This window comes from Vairimorpha necatrix, chromosome 5, assembly GCF_036630325.1.
Source record: "Vairimorpha necatrix chromosome 5, complete sequence".
NCBI classification, from domain to species: Eukaryota; Fungi; Microsporidia; family Nosematidae; genus Vairimorpha; species Vairimorpha necatrix.
Genome location: NC_088820.1, coordinates 761,575 through 778,716, shown reverse-complemented (window position 1 = coordinate 778,716; position 17,142 = coordinate 761,575). Strand labels below are relative to the sequence as shown.

Below are 17,142 nucleotides of genomic sequence, written 5' to 3'. Positions count from 1 at the left end.
TTTCAAATTAACCAACCCTAAGTTTTTTTCATAGTCAAAAACCATAATTTTATTTGTAAATTTTAATATATATATTTTTTATTTTAAAGAAGAGGTTACATATATTTATGATTAAAAAAGAGAAGTAGTTGTATTAATATAGTATAATTTTATAAAATTAACAGTTATTCTTGAATGGTAAAAAGAAAATTATCAAAAAAAAAGAATTTTTGATTAGCGGATTTTTAATAAATTGCACATATCATTAAATTACAATATCTCGAACACGAAATAATTAGAAGTCTATTATTTTCGTTTTTTTCAGGATTGTTTAAAACATAATTGAGGAACGATAAGCTTGGTCAAACACCCCTTTCAGTGCCTCTATTAATATTTCAAATCTTGACCGTAGTTCAGAGAGATGCTTTCAAGGCTCTTATTGTGATCTCCGATTGGTTATACGCTTATATTCGCCCAATAACAGTAAGCAATTCTCTATATTTTACACAATATTTAGTGGATATGTCTTCCATATAAGCACTGATAATTACATCTTTGTTTTACTTACATGAATTAGCTCACGTGCATTTGCTGCGATATAGCATTTTTGTGTTTTATCGATAATTTTTGCTGAGGATTGCATTAATGAGACACCTTAACCTATTATAAAATTTCTTTGTTGGCTATATAAAAAAATACATCTTGTTATTTATATTGGAAGTTTAACCTGTTTTTATAGTAGTGTCAATTCTATTTCAAGAATTTATTCGCGTCAATTATAAGAACCGAAAACGATTAAAATTTCTATCTTTATTTACAATATTGTAAAAAGCAAACTGCAATTAGTTTAATTAAACTTATTTAATAATTTTTTTTATGATATAAAATTCACATTAATAATTTATAGTGAACAACATTTGATAACATAATTTTAACTTAAAAAATGTAGAACTTATTGACATAAAACAATATGTCAACGTTTTAGTAAAAAGTTTTTTTTTCTGCGTGTGTTATCGAAAATAAACGAATTCTTGCATATTTCGACTGTCTATATGTTCGCAAGCAAAATAAACAAACCTATCTCATATATTTATAGGTAAAGGCGCGTGATAATCTAAAAAATTCAATATTAGGCCATTGATTATATTATATACATTTCATATGAATATTAAATATTTTTGCAAAGGTTTTTTTAAATTTTATTTAGCAAGCTTAAAAATTATTATTACAACATAGTTTCTTAATATTTATGTTCTATGTTTATATATCTTCACTATAAAGTTCTCTTACTTTCTATAAGCATTAATTTACTTCATATTTAACAATTATGTGACATGCTATCCATGAGCGCAATAATTTGTAAGTGAAAATTTTATTAATTTTATAACTGTATATTTCATTATTGTGGAAAAAATGTCTAAATTTCTATCACGTTTATTTGTTACAAATTGAACATTCATGTCAAAAATGTCATTTATTTAATTAACGAACTTTTCATAAATATTTTATTTTTTATATCTAAAAGTTTATATTTCACTCATATATTAGTACAAAGATTTAAGTATATTTATTTTACATTCTATCGAACCGTTTAGTTAAAACCAGATCTAAAATAAAAAGTAAAGCAATTATGCGTTATAATAATTTTTTAACATAAATTAATCATTTTAAGTCATCTATCAAAAGGAATATTTGAAAAAAAAATTTATAATTTTTTTTGATTATATCTAAGTTATTACAACAAAAAACAAATAGAATATAAGAATTCATACAAACAATTACAAAAATTATCACTTACCAAAATAATGTAGGAAAATTCAGGCAAAAAATGTATAAAATTTTTCTGAAACGCACTGAATACGGTAAAAAAGTTTTCTATATATTATTTAAATGAATTTTTTGTAAAATCTTATTTTTGAAGGTAAATATATAAATGATGCTTTTTAATTTGTTTATCAATTTTTAGAGTAATTGTCTGGATACGCTGAGATTTGACCGTTGAGACGTGTCAAAGTTTTTTAACGTATATTAAAAACTTAATTCTTCATTGTTCATAAAGTACATTCAACCATCAAAATTTATTTAATTTTTCATTTAGTCTGAAAATTAAATCCGAATGCTATTTATAGTGAAATTTTATAAGCCTTAATGAATAGTAGTATTGTGATTACCTTCTTTTTATTTATACAATGTTGGCCGCGAGTTTACGATAAATTAAATAGTATAATTTTGAATAAAATAGACAAACGAGATTATTCCGTCATTAATAATGAAAGAAAATATTTAAAAGTTAAATTAAACTTCTTTTTTAACGCAAATGAAATAAATGCAAAATTACAGATAGAAACTTATCCATGGGATAGGAGTAAAGATCTTGAAGATATAATTATTATTTGCAATGGCAAATCTATTGAAAATATTGTTAAAGAATTTGAAGAAAAATTATTGTTTGAATACAAGAAAGAATTAGCAGACTCTGTGATTTTAATGTATAGCCCAAAATATTGTGAAATGGATCCAATTTACAAAAAAATTATCGAATATATAAGAGAAGAAAATGTTGAGCGGAAAAAAATGAGCATCAGGCCTGAATTGACCTACGATTTTGTCGTAGATCTTTATTGTATGTGGGACAGAGTAATATGCCAAACAGGAATTGACTTGAAGTATTTTAGAGAAGATCCTAAAAATTATACAATACCGATTGTGATAGTTGAAAGAAAAGATTTATGTCATTTAAATTTATCTTTTCAGATGAAAAATATGTATTATTTATTCGAAATAAATTTGCAAGAACTTAATGAAGAGACATTTTTAGATATATTCGAATTTAAATCTTCAGATACTCTTGATATTGATAGGATGATCAGTAAAAATTTCCATGATTTGTATAAGTTTATCTTTTTAGAGGGATTAAACTTATATGATCAATCGCCTTTTATAACTTTTGGAATTAAAAGAATTGAACTTTTTACCATGAATTTTGATATCTCTGTAATTAATAATGGAATTCGATTTACACATGATTTTGGAACCTATTTTTATTATTCAAAACATAAAACGAGTATATCCAAACATGAAAATATTATCGGGAAAAAAATTTTTATTGAATTTAAGGATATTATACAAAAAGTTTGCTTTTTAGGGTATAATTACAACGACATTGAATTGTTTTTTCGATTAATAAAAAATGAAAACAAAATAGAATTTCTCATAAAGAGAATTTTGAATAGTCATGGAAGACCTTTAAATATAATATTTGCTCATCTTATGTTAGATCAAGAATTAATAGATGAAAATGAGTTACAAAAAATCATAGTCAAGGACAAACTTAGCGAGGAAAGAAAAATACAACTTATAGAAATATTTTTGAATAATTTATCATATCGTGAATATTCATCGAATACTTATACTATGAAAATATGTTTGTTTTTGGAGGCTGAAAGATACATAAACGAAAATCATGTTAATAATGATTCGATATTCGGTACTTTGAAAAAAATAGGAAAATATATTGAAACTAAAGAAAATCTTGAAAGAGAGGTCACATCAAATAAATCTCATTTATGTGATAATATGAAAATAACAGATTTGGCAAAAATATATCAAATCTTTGTAAAGCATCATTTTGAAGACATTAAAAAGTTTAGAAAGCATATTTGGATTTGTATCCTAGAGCTATCAGCATTATTCACGGGATTAGACAAGAATATCTATGTAGTGGAATTCAATCGATTCATCACCCAAAAAGACACAGTTCTTAGCATTTTTGGATTTAGTAAAAATGAAGTAGATATTAACATTGAGTCAATAAGAAAAAAGTTGACTAAAAACTCACAAGAGGACGCCGAAAAAGAATATAAAAAATATTTACACGAAATAAAAGATATCTTAGAAAGCAAAATCGAAAAAACGAAATCCAAAGAAAAATTAAGAATAATATTAGATAAGATTCATATGTTTACATTTAGTGAAGCGTTAAATGGAGTAATAACTGATTCATTGAATAGAAAAGTCGAACATTTATATGATGAAGAAATAAAAATTGAACTTTTTACTGAATCGAAAGAAAGAGTTATTAGAGCTATAGAAAATATATACAGACATGATAAAATAATGAAAGAACTATCTGGAATGCTAAATTATTGGGATGAAAATTTTCTAAAAAAATATAAAAAAGAGATTATAGAAAAATTATGCTTAAAAATAAAAATTGAAATCAAAGAAAAAATGAGAATTTGTTGTAAACAAGATTTATTGCACGTTTTAGTAGGAGCATTTGAAAATATTTTTTTGACGGAAATGAATATAAAACATATGTACGAAAAGTATATTAACCAAATATTGTTGGTATTGAGCGAAAAGGAAATATTTGATATTTTTGAGGAAGTAGAAGTTAATTTACATGATGTTTTAGTAAAAATATACGAAGATCAAAATAATGGAATATCAATTAAATAATCTTCATAATACGTTTTAATCTAAAATTTTTGTTTCAAATTAAGATATTAATTATTTTATGAAAAAATATAATAATTTTTACAATCAAAATCATATTTTACTTACGATTGTAAGATACAGATTTTTAAATTTCATTACATAAAAAAGATCGTTTTACATTTCACCGTAATTATTTGTTCCATATATCGTCACTAAGATACTAGGAGTGTGTAAAAGGTCGAGCAATTATCAAAACACCAGAATGCATGCTTTATAACGTTAGCAAGACTACTTGAAAAAGCATTTACGTCCATACAATAATGGAATAAAAATAAGCTGTACTAAACAAAACATTGCATTCGTTAAAATAGCAGAGATAACAAACATAACTCGATATTTTTGGACTAAACAACTTCAAATTGAAATTGCATTTAATAGTTCTTTGTTTCTGACGTTAAATTATTGTTATATTATAGTTAATATAACTCTCTAAAGAAAAAAAATATATATAATTATATTCTTAGTATTTATGTTAGATATACTGTTCTAATTGTTGCTTATATCGTAACTATTATTTGTTTTATACAATTAATAACAGGTTTAATAATGTTTCATATAAAGAAACAATAATTTTTATCGAAATTCTTAAAATTAAAAATTTAAAAGTGTCTTTTTTAAAAAAGAATCTTCTACGAACATAATCATATGATAACTTACGAAAAATATATATTATAATAGTTTGATGTTATATATCAATAAGATAAAATGTAAATAACAATTTTATATTTATAAGTTCTTTGGGATTTGTGAATAATAGTTTCAATTATGTAAATAGTGTATTTTTAGCCATTTTTGATACATATCTATATATTATATATATATGTATATATATGCTTTTTTGGAATTTTAGTAAAATTTTATATATTTCTCAAAAAAAAAACAACAAATTACAATTATATATATATTACATGCTTTATATCCCTTTAATACTTTAAAATATGTATCATCAAAGAATCATACATTGCGTTCCTAAGCGAAAAATAAAGATTTACCTAATCCATTTCTTCATCATACATATTATTAACATTGAAAACAATTGTTTTAAAGAGGGTATCAAACACTTTTACACATCTATATATTTCATCATATGCACGCTTTGTATTCCGAAATACATTTATAGCGAATTTAAAATTATCTTAGAAAATTAGAGACCTTTTGTGGATAAAATTTGGGTTAATTGTTAAAAGCTAAAAATTAATATTATTTTACATAATTACAATAGAAACATATTTTGATAATTTAAATTTCGTTAAAATTTAATAAATAATTTGTAGTTTAAACTTTATAAACTTCGAAAAAGTCAAAAAATTTCTTCAATAACATATTGACTAAAATTTTATCATTTTTAAATTATACCAACAAAATATATGTAAGATTTTTATATACAAAAACGAAGAAATATTTTTTAGTTAAGCACATATTTGTATGGATATATACATATTGAAATTAATCAAAATGTATAAAATTTTTAAAATTTTACAACGTTATGTTTATGTTTGACAAGTAATTTTTAATTTATTAGAAATTTATAAATCATATTGTTTGTTTGCAATAATGACTTAAAAGATTTTTTTTCAAGCTAATTACGTACATTTATCTAATTTATCTTGCCTAAGACTATAATTTAACCAATCTTAAAAATATAAAACAGATAATATAATTTTTATACAATTCTTAAGATAAAAATCACTAGACTAACTATATATTTGTCAATAGTCTCTAGACTTTGTTTACAAAAAAAAAATTGAACATAATTGACTTAATTAAAATTTAAGAGTAAAAAAAAAATTAAAAGTGCAAATACTACAACAACAGCAATTTAAAAACTGTGGTATTATACACATGTCAGGAAAATCATTTTTTCTTATAAAAACTTTTTTAGAATTTTATTTTTTATAGATATATATTTTTAAATGAAGGGCATGAACTACGAGAGGAAAAGTCATAAGCAAAGCTATGACAGGTTTGAACTAAATAAAGACCAATACAGGCCAAAAAAGCCTTCAATAAAAAATTATTAAAAAACTTATTTTAAACTGAGCAAAGTATCCAGTGATAACCTCAAAAACATAACTAGCTTCTTATATAGATTGAATTTAGCTCGAATATTTTTTTAATTTTCAGAAATGTAAATTCCCGTAAAAATTACTATTTGATGGTTGAAAAGGTTTTTAGTTTAAACTTTTGAAGCTGTTTATTTTCTAAAATACGATACAAACGGCCTTCGTAGAAAAAAATTCTGAATAGGGGAGGGGATTGCCCCTTTCAGAAAAAAAATCGAGGAAAGAAAATGTTGAGGAAGGAACAAAAATAATAAATAGATAAAATAATTTGATAGGGCGTTAAATCGTGAAGTGGAGGAAGTTATTTGGAGCATATACCTGAATAAAAAAAGTTTGCCATTATTTACTGACCTATTTCTATTAAGTATAGAATTTTTGAGGGGACACTAATTAACTTTTATGATATTGGTATGAACCCCAGCATGATGATCTTGAAAGTGAAATTAACGTTAACAACGTGGTGTGCTTTGAATATAGTATTCGAAGAATGGTAATCCATCCACATATCGCTATATATAATACTTTGCTTGCTTACATATTAAAAAAATGCCGTAAGTGATCTAAATATCTTTTTTCAATATAAAAAAGTATTATTTTACGTTCGATATAACGTTCTATCATACATAAACACTGAAATAGTATCACTAGTTCCCCCTTGTTATACTTATTTTTTGGAATTTTAGTTTCATCTAATTCTACTACAATATCTTATACGCCTATATTGTACTGAAAAGATAAATATTTATCAAAAATGTTTTTTCTCCAAATTTTTTTTAATTTCAAGAATATAGAATTCTTAGATCAACCTAAATTTTGGCAAATATACTTACAAGATTAAAAAAGAATCCATAGATTGAATACTCGCAAGATTATGATATAATTATGCCTAGAACTAACAAAAAAAAGTATCTATATTATAGATATTATCTTCTTACAATCCTGACAAGTACATTTCAAAAAAAAATTTTTGTTTTCTATTGAACATTATTCAAGAATTACAGACTGTACACAATTGAGTTTGTTTTTTTTACTGCTAAACCATTATCTACTGTTTCGATTCTTCCTCTTGTCATAATTCTTTCCTCCATTTTCAAAAAGGCAAAAAAACAAAGAACCTCATATGCAAATTTGTTACCTGAGGCTACTTTAGCTCAATACTTAATCAAAATCACGATAGAGTAGAACGACCGATAGCATTTGCATCAAAATACTGAGAAAGGCCATATTAGATTATACTATCAATTAGAAGGAAACGTAGGTTTCATCATGGGAAACAAAGCACTGTAGATTTTGGTTTTTTGTAAAAAATTTTCTTTTATATAGATCAAAGAGCGCCAGGAGCCCTTAACATAAAAGGGGAAATTAAGTCATCACGAATTATTAGATGGGTAGGGAGGATTCGGGTGTATGAGCTTTAAAATTAAAAATAAGAAACAAACAGAATTGGCACACGTCGAATTTATCACACCAATCTATAGAATAAACAATATTAATAGGGAGATAACATTGAGGGCATAATTAAACTTATGAAGAATGGTTCATAGAGGAGCCAAAGGTTCTTTTAAAGCTTATGTTAAAGTGGACCTGACAGAAATATTGGATTATCATGAGCATAATAAACTGTTAGAGAATGTTAAAGTGTAAAAAATCCGACTTTGTAAGAATAATAAGATATAGACATATTAAAGCTTTTGACATTAAAAGTTCAAAAGAAAACTTTTATTGTATTAAATGAACATTTTTTCCCTTCTTATACCCCCCAATAGAAAACATATATATATATATATATATTTATTACATATGATGTCCTTGCGAACGAACTGGGCCTAATATATGGTTTTAAAACAGAAATAATTCCCTACGTAATCTCTTGGGACGGTATAGTGACTAAGTTTCACAAATCTTATACCACAAGACTTGAAATCTCTAAGAAGGTAGAAGCGTACATCCAGATGATCACGCTAAAGAAGACGCTAGAAAGCATTTCTCTGGACTACCGAAGGAGAGGAGACGAAGCCGATGTGGAAAGAACTATGGAGACGAGAAGCCACCTACAAGCAGGAGACGCCAACGCGGAACCCATCCTTGTTAAACTATAAATATAAACTACAATAAGCATACCCTAATTAAATTCATTTATTTATTGCAATAAATTTATTTTCAATTACGCTACAGCAAAAGTATTTTAGAACAAACAAGTTTGAATTTATTCATGTTCTGTGCAAATAGTACAATAAAATTTTATGTGAAGACATTTCTTTCTGATACAGCAAAAGAAAATTGCAGTGACCATATCATAAATTTACTGGTAAAAAACAAGATTGTTACATGTAACTTCTGCATATCATCATTATTCAAACGGTATAATAGAACGTTTTAGTAGAACGGCGGCAAAGGCCAAACAAAAAAGAGAATACAATAAGATTGCAAAACGAGTTGGTAATGTATTCGATAGTTACATATATGTTTGTATCAACAAATTTCACACTAAAAAAGGCATTAAATAAAAAAAAACTTAATATTTATTAAAGAATAAACATTTTAAAAATAAATTTTTTTTTTCCTTGCAAGTAAGAGGTAGGGAGAAGCCTTACATAGGGACCAGAGGAATTTGGGTGTGATCCTCATCCAACTGGTACTGTGAGATTCTTACTCACTTAAACTCCCTCCATACAACTTGCCGGCGCAGCAAGATCCGCCGTATCCATTGGACTTTGGCTTCAGGAGAACACTTTCCATTTATACTTCAAATCGCGTCCAGAGTGACCTCACAGCGGATATACTTACGGGCATGGTTATCTATAACCGAGGAGAGACATCATCGTACTGACTCAAAGGTCCCTACAATCCTCCGTATTGCACACACGGCTCCTTACACGACAACATTCCCAGCCCGGCGGTTTTATTGGGCTGCGTTGTCTTTTAGTCTCCCACTAGTTTCGACCACCGTGTTACAGAATCTTGTTGGATAGGGTCACGAGACCTTCTATTGCCCTACTTCGTCTAGTCTCTTAGTTAGCTCTAGGATCCCACTCTAGAGTGCTTCAGCCTTGGGCTCCAACTAGGCCGTACCCATTAGTTACTTTTATGTATCATTAAGTCACCAAAGGGCGATACTGCTTTTTGGCTTTGAGGTGCGTTTCTACACTAGATGCTAATCCCCTTGTGGCTGGACACACACAAGTTTCATTGAATCAACTTAAAGATTATCGTGGACATTTTCATCATCTGAGTTGTTCCAACTGCATCATAGAAAGTAGAAACAATTTTGGTGCCCCTGGGAATCGAACCCAGCCATTGCTCTATGGAAGCATTGCATTCTACCACTGTGCTAAGGGCACCCTTTAAAAATAAAACATAAAGTATAAGGAAATGTTAAAAAGTAAACTATCAAAAACCATAACTACACGATCTTGTCTTAATAGAAGATCATATACATAAATTTAAAGGACTGTCAAACCTTAGATTCGGGTGAGGTCGTAAATATACTATTTAACGACACATATCCAATTAATGTATACGATAAAGTTAATGAACGACATGTCACTCATCTATTTAAAATCATAAAGAAACGATCTATCTTACTAAGGGAAAAGAATGTACATTATCAGGTCGCAGGAATGTTGTGGTTTAAGATTTAAAGGTATATTTTGTAAAGTAATACCTCTTATTTAGATATTTCTAACAGCTATAATTAAAACGTTGTATAAATATACATTAATGGGCGCTACTTTATTTTATTGCCCCCTCTAAAAAAAATATTAAGAAGCTCTCAAATCTTGTTATTTTACAAATCTAAACTTGGTTTTCGGGGGGGGGGGGAGAGCAAGTTAATGAAGTAAAGGATTTTTTTGATGATTTGAGAATTTTTAATAGTCTCAAAAAGATATAACATAGGGGGGGGGTAGAAAATTTTTAATTTTTTGAATCCTTAATGTTCAATTTTTGAGGAGACTATTCAAGAAATGAATAGTTGTGAAGATGTGTGCTTTAGTAATAATAAAGCAGCAATTGAGTTTCTTTGGTTTTTGTCTTCTAAAACGACGATTGCTCGCAGATATTGTTCGACATCAGAACGAATTGTTCTTAAGAACATTAGTGGATGCTCCCACTAGTCTGGGTCTAAAGCTTATCGTTGTGTTAATAAAAAGTGCTGTTCAAAGAGCTTACATAAAAATGGTACTAAGTTTAAAAAGGAAGAGTTACATTTCACAAAATCCACAGAGCTTTCTTTGCGGGGTATTTATTATACCACTTACCAATCAATATATCTTTATAAATTTGTGAAAATTCATATAATAAAATAAGGATACGGCGATGGAAGTAATTGCTCTTAATAGTGATCAGCTAACTAAATTGGAGAAGCTTTTGTTTACGTACAAATTTATGATTTCGCCATATGCAACGGGGTCATTGTATTTAATCCTTCTTCAACTTTGGATTGTATGCCTGGAATTCAATGGACCATAGGCCGTATTATGAAAAGTAATTGTAGAAAATTCGTTCTTGATTTCCAATAAATTAACAATCTACTACCATTGTAGATTTTTTAGACGCAGAGTAAAACCTTGCCTTTCAATAGAAACTGATTGCTACCCATCTTCTTCTTCATCCTCTAGAAATTTTGGAAACAAACACTACATAGTAAATCACTCGATTGACTTAATAAACGCAGATGAAGATCACACAAATCATATAGAAAATTTGTGATCCTATTTGAAGAATATATATAGTTCCAAAGGGCTTTATAGACATAGAATTAATTTATTTATGAAAGAATTTTCATGAAAAAAAAAAAATAATAATCATGAACTATCTTTTATTAAATTTTGTGAACTTTGTATGTTAGATTATATAATAATTTTCTTGTGAATAAAATTTTTTTAATGAGGAGGCAAGAAAATAAAGTACCTCCTATTAATTAACAAACAACAACCAATTTATTGAGATAATCGACTCTAGTTAGATATTTATGTTACATTCTGCCTCAATTTCGCTCATAGTATTCGGCCCTTCCCAAATTATGGTTTATGTAGGATTTGGTTTTGTTTAAAATTTTCAACCCAAAGTATCATCTTCATTTCCCTTAAACAACACCATCCTTTAACCCTTCTTTGCATGATGATGTAAATTTTTATCATCTTGTTCTTACATAATACATATTTTTATTTGCATTAAAACTTATTAATTTTTTATTTTCGATCTAGAGCATTAATTACATCACCCTAATTTATTTTATCTAAAAGCAAAATTTATGCAAAAAAAGATTAACAGTCGCCATATTTGCTAGTGTGCTTGAAGATTTAGACACATTTTCCTTTTCTGCAATCTTTTGATTGTATTCACGACGTCGTTCTAAAACGGGACTCTAGAGTCTTTTTAGCACAATAGACTGGATATATGCTTCAAGGTAGGGTTAAATTATCATCTCCCTCTTATGATTTCTGTAGTATTTTGTCAGTACTTCTCACCATGTCATTACAAAGGAACTATCCTTGTGCGGGGTTATGTATTAGTTCCATTTCATTTGCAAAAAGGTCATAAATTTTAGTTTTTCATTCTCGACTATAGTAAGTCGATCCTAATTGGTTATACTAAATTTATCGATTAATTTTTGTATTTATGAATAATTAATATATAATATTTTTGGGATCTAGTTTGCTACGCGCCCGGAGCCAAACCTAGTTTTTTATACGCCTGAAATAAAAAATTAGAGCTTTTAAGAGAAAAGAACTTTTATAGCATGATAAAAAAAGCAGCATTGTAAAAAGACAGGCTTGTTTTATAATTATTTTATTTTTAGCTTATGACTAGTAAAGCTAGCATTCTGATGAACGCAGTCTCCTTAAACTCATCTCTGAACATCAGTTCAGCTATAAGACCGGGAAGTTGCGCTTTTTGAACACCATACATTTTCTTAATCACATGCTTTATCTTATTCCAGAATGACTCAATGTTCTGGGTATGGGCTCCAGTTATCGGATCAACGAAATTTGTCTTGTGGTTCAAGACCAGATGACGGAACCCGAGCTCTCTTTCGATATTCGCATATGATCCCCAACCATCTGATTGAATGATTGTGCCAGGTCTACATATCCTAGCAATGATCGGAAGTAAAACACCAGCTGATCGATTTGGGACAATCTCCATATAGCACTTCACAGGAGAGTGAGATGTGTCTGCGATCCCCCAAACCCACACATCACTGGATGGTGCTCTGTATGATGATGTTTGATCTTGTGGACGAACTGGCTTTCGTCGATCTGGCAAATAATACCTGGACCTCCCAATCTCATAGGATCAGCCTCAAAGTATACTTTAAGGATAGTCCTCAGCTTGTTTATAACCGCCACGATGCTGTTTCTTCTAAATCCATGGTCTAAAATAATCTCTTTAATCTGTCTTCCTTCGCTCCAAAACATAATCATAGCGAAGATTTCAAACAATGGCAATTTAAATCCTCAAAAAAGGATCCAGTTCTAATGCTCTTTGTGGTCCTGTAGAGTCTGCACACTTTATTGCCGCGAGTCCAGCATATAAGGCCTGGGCCTTTCTTCGATCGCTCAACCATGCCAGATGAACACTTAGAACAGGACATACTGGTCAGAAGAAGGTTTTGTTCTCGCAGAACAGAAATCATTTGTAAAGGTGGCATCCTACGGATTTGTACGTAAATTTCAAACTGCGACACAACCGTTCTCATTATGGTAAAATTTTTTTAACCTAGTTTGTTATACGCCTTATTCGGGCGTATAACAAACTAGATCCATTTTTTGAATGTCTATGGGCAGGATATTTAAAAAAGTAAAGATACGAACGATCTGTTATGTGGGACTTTGCTGGTTTTGTAGTAGTGTTCCAAATACTGTTTTAAGCAATTAGATTTATTTTTGTTTAAAAGTTTTAAAATTACTCTCAGACTCCATTTTTTTACGTGTTGTTCCTTACAGACTTCTTTTTAAGTTTTATTTTAGATTTAAGGATTATTTGAAAAAAAATTACAAATATTTAAGTATTTCCAAATGTTGCACCAACCATATAACTTCTATTTGTTGGTTTGTATGTATGACTTGTCTTGGCGGGTACTAGGAGATGTTTGACGGGCACGGAAAGAAGTGACAGTCGAAGACATGTGTCATCTACTTCGTGACTTTGTAATCTACATTACAACAAGAGCGTTAATATACATTAACGGTCCTATTTAATGCTTTCGAATCTTTTTTTTTATGAATAGAAAAAATTTACATTTTTTATGTCTTACCCTTCAAAAATCTCGTGTTTTGACATCTGAAAATTATGTTTAGGTACATGTCAAAATTTTATGAATACAAATATTGCATTTTTTTATTCAAATAAAAAGTTTCTTTGCTGTTTTTTTTTTAATAATATATTTAAATACAAAATAAATCAAAAAAAAATTATCCCTTTATGAACACTATTAATTTGTTTTTATTTATGATATTTGCCCAGTCATGGAATCATATCTATGATAGATTTAATACAGTAATGATCAGGAAAATAATTAAAAGAGATTATGCAGTAATCAATACCTAAACGATATTTAAAAATATTTTTTAATTTAGATTTAAATAAAAGAGAAATTATTTGCAGAGTTAAAAATCGAAAGTTTTATAATTTTAAACAATATAGATTTAAAAAATATAATAGTTAGATTTGATGATAAATCTATTGAAAATATTATTTTAGAGTTCTAAGAAAAAGTAAAAATTGAATACTATAAGAATGAAGTCGACTACATTGTTTTAATATATAGCTTAAAACTTTACGCTGAAATTAATATTTACAATAAAATTACTACACATATAATGAAAGAGAATGTCAAGAGAAAAGAAATGAGCAGCCGTCCTGATATTTTCTACGAAGTTATTATAGATCAAAATGGCCCGTGGAACAAAATGATTAATCGAATGAGAAAATATTTGTCTCATCATGAAAATAAACTGAATAGTTATAAAATACCAAATTTTATTGCTGAAATAAATCAAGGATGCTATTTATATTAAAGTATTAAGTTTAACAAGATTTATATTTTATTTAAAATAGATTTTAGAGATCTTGATGAAAAAAAAAAATTTTCTATTATTAAATTTGAATCATCATATGTCGAATAACCCGATGATGCGATTTGTAAAGATTTTTATGAATTGTATAAATTCTGCTTTTTCGATGGAATAAATTAAAAGAAAATTTACAGTGTATAGTGTGTGAATTTCATAAAATTTAATTTACAAACAGAAATTTTGAGATCTCGATAGTAAATAAGGAATACATTTTATGCATGATCAAAAAATTATAAATATTCATTAAGAAAAAGATTTAAATATAACTGGCAATGAAAATACTATTGAGCAACAAACATTAGATGAGTTTCAAGAAATCTATTATAAAACTTCTTTAATATTACATGATGAAAATCGTGTTAATTATGTTGAATTGCTTTTTAGATTAATAAAAAACAGAAAGAAAGTGAAATTTCTTGCATTCAGAATTTTAATGCTAATGGTTCGGCGTTGAAAATAATGTTTGCACTTCTTTTATTAGAAAAAAATTGTATAAAAGATAGTGAATTAGGTAATATCATAGGACAACACAAATCTAATGAAACATTAACGAAACATTATATAGAGATGTTATGGAAAAGATTTACTCCAGGTTGAGATTTTTCGACTCCGTTCATTATAAAAATCTGCCTGTTCTTTGAGGCTGAAAGTTAGATAAATAGCAATAATGTTAGTAATGATCCAATGTTTGATACCTTTAAAAAAATAGGGAAACTTATCAATTCAAAAGAAGATTTAAAAAGAAACGTGCGCAACTCTGCAATAAAAAAGAGGGTTGATTTAACAAAAATATATGGTGAGTTTTTGAAATGTCACTTAAATGAAATAAAAATTCATAGAAATAAAATCTACAAACTTATTGTCCAATTATCAAATCTTATCGCAGATTTAGATGAAAATTCATATGAAATTAGATACAGAAACATTTACAAGAAAAAACAAGAAGCTTTGTCTTTTTTTAAAATTAATGAAAATGAATTAGATATTAATAACGATATAATAAGTAAGAAAATATCCGAAAATAATCAAGAAGATAACAAAAAAGAAAATTTGATCTTTTTGGAGAAAGTGAAAGAATTCATGATGATCCAGATAATAAAAAAGTAATCGATGCATACGAAAAAGAGTTTAAAAAACGTGTTTTAGATATATTAAAAGATATTAATGAACCAATATTCTATCATGCGACAAGAAAAATCATAAACTGTGCATATAATAAGGACGTTGAAAATTTATATGATGAGGAAATAAGCACTAAATTTGAAAGGGAAATAAGAGAAAAGGGAATGCAAGAAATTGATTATATATTTAAAGATAACAATATAATTAAAGAGTTAGAAATATTTGTTAATACTTTCGACAGAAATACTATAACTGAATATAAAAATAAATTAAAATTAGATTTTTGCCGAGAGCTAAAAATCAATATATTTGAAAATGTAAAAATATGTCGTTTATATAAATTGCAAAAGGTTTTACAAAAGGTGTTTGAAAATGAATCTGAGAATTATACAACTATGTAGAAATCTCCAAAGCAAGACTTACAAAATTTTAACAATATTAAATAAAATATTTATTGAAGTTTTTTTGACAATTAGAGATGTTCCTGTACAATTATTAAAATAATTTTTTAAAATAACAAATTATTTTATTAAAAATAAAAATTTTAGTAGAGAATACTAGGAAAATATACACAAATAGATTTTTATGTTCATTGTTCCTTGAAAATTTTTAGGAGCAATTTTTTTCCTTTTCCAATGATCTTTCATAATTTAAAATTAATCCAATCTTTTTATGTGGGTTTTTAAAATTAAGTACTTATATAAAATCGAAAACGTATGATAGTAATGAGAAATCTTTTTCAAATGTTTCTAATAATATAAAAATAACAAAGCATAAATCATCTACACCCATATGTTCAGTTTTTTTAAAATACATTTCTGGTGTATAGATCTTAAGTAACTCAAAGGATCTATATATGTGACATAAATTCAAATGAACTAAATGGCGTTTGATTATAGATACGGCTGTGTTGGCAATTCTCTGTGGAGTTTGTCTATGGCCAAAGGACCCTCTTTAAGTATAGTTCTCAGGGGTATTACTGACTGCTCGCCTCTTGTCATAATGTGGTGCTATTAAATGAGACTAAATAGTGAGATTTTAAAATATAACATTTGAACGGGTTGTTCAAAAAAGGAAAAGGAGTAAAATATAAATTTTTTTTATGGTATTAATAAACCCCTCTTTTCTAGCTTTAATTTATATATATTTTAATTGATTTCATACTATAAAATTTTTTGTGACCACTTGCTAAAAAATAGGTATATAAATTATAATGATGCGACACTTTTAATCGCAAAAAAACAGACTTTGGAACTGTTAAAGACAATTGTAAGTTAAGGGTTAAATTTATTAAATCTATATTCTCAACATCCCCGCGCTAAATTCAGAATTAGCGATGAAATTATCTTTACTACTTCCTACGCCTACTACTGGGCTCTCAAAATAAAAGTGCATTT

The 17,142-nt window shown here is 27.3% G+C and overlaps 2 protein-coding genes across 2 annotated transcripts; both read left to right on the top strand.

Annotated features, from left to right (window-relative positions):
• Positions 1–2,127: 2,127 nt before the first annotated feature.
• On the top strand, positions 2,128–4,440 carry VNE69_05140 (uncharacterized protein; the record flags this gene model as incomplete). Its single annotated transcript, XM_065473624.1, has 1 exon — positions 2,128–4,440. One exon carries the CDS (start codon positions 2,128–2,130, stop codon positions 4,438–4,440), a length of 2,313 nt encoding a protein of 770 aa, XP_065329696.1.
• Positions 4,441–13,970: 9,530 nt separating this feature from the next.
• On the top strand, positions 13,971–16,146 carry VNE69_05139 (uncharacterized protein; the record flags this gene model as incomplete). Its single annotated transcript, XM_065473623.1, has 4 exons — positions 13,971–14,081; positions 14,285–14,448; positions 15,286–15,626; positions 15,689–16,146. 4 exons carry the CDS (start codon positions 13,971–13,973, stop codon positions 16,144–16,146), a joined length of 1,074 nt encoding a protein of 357 aa, XP_065329695.1.
• Positions 16,147–17,142: the final 996 nt, after the last annotated feature.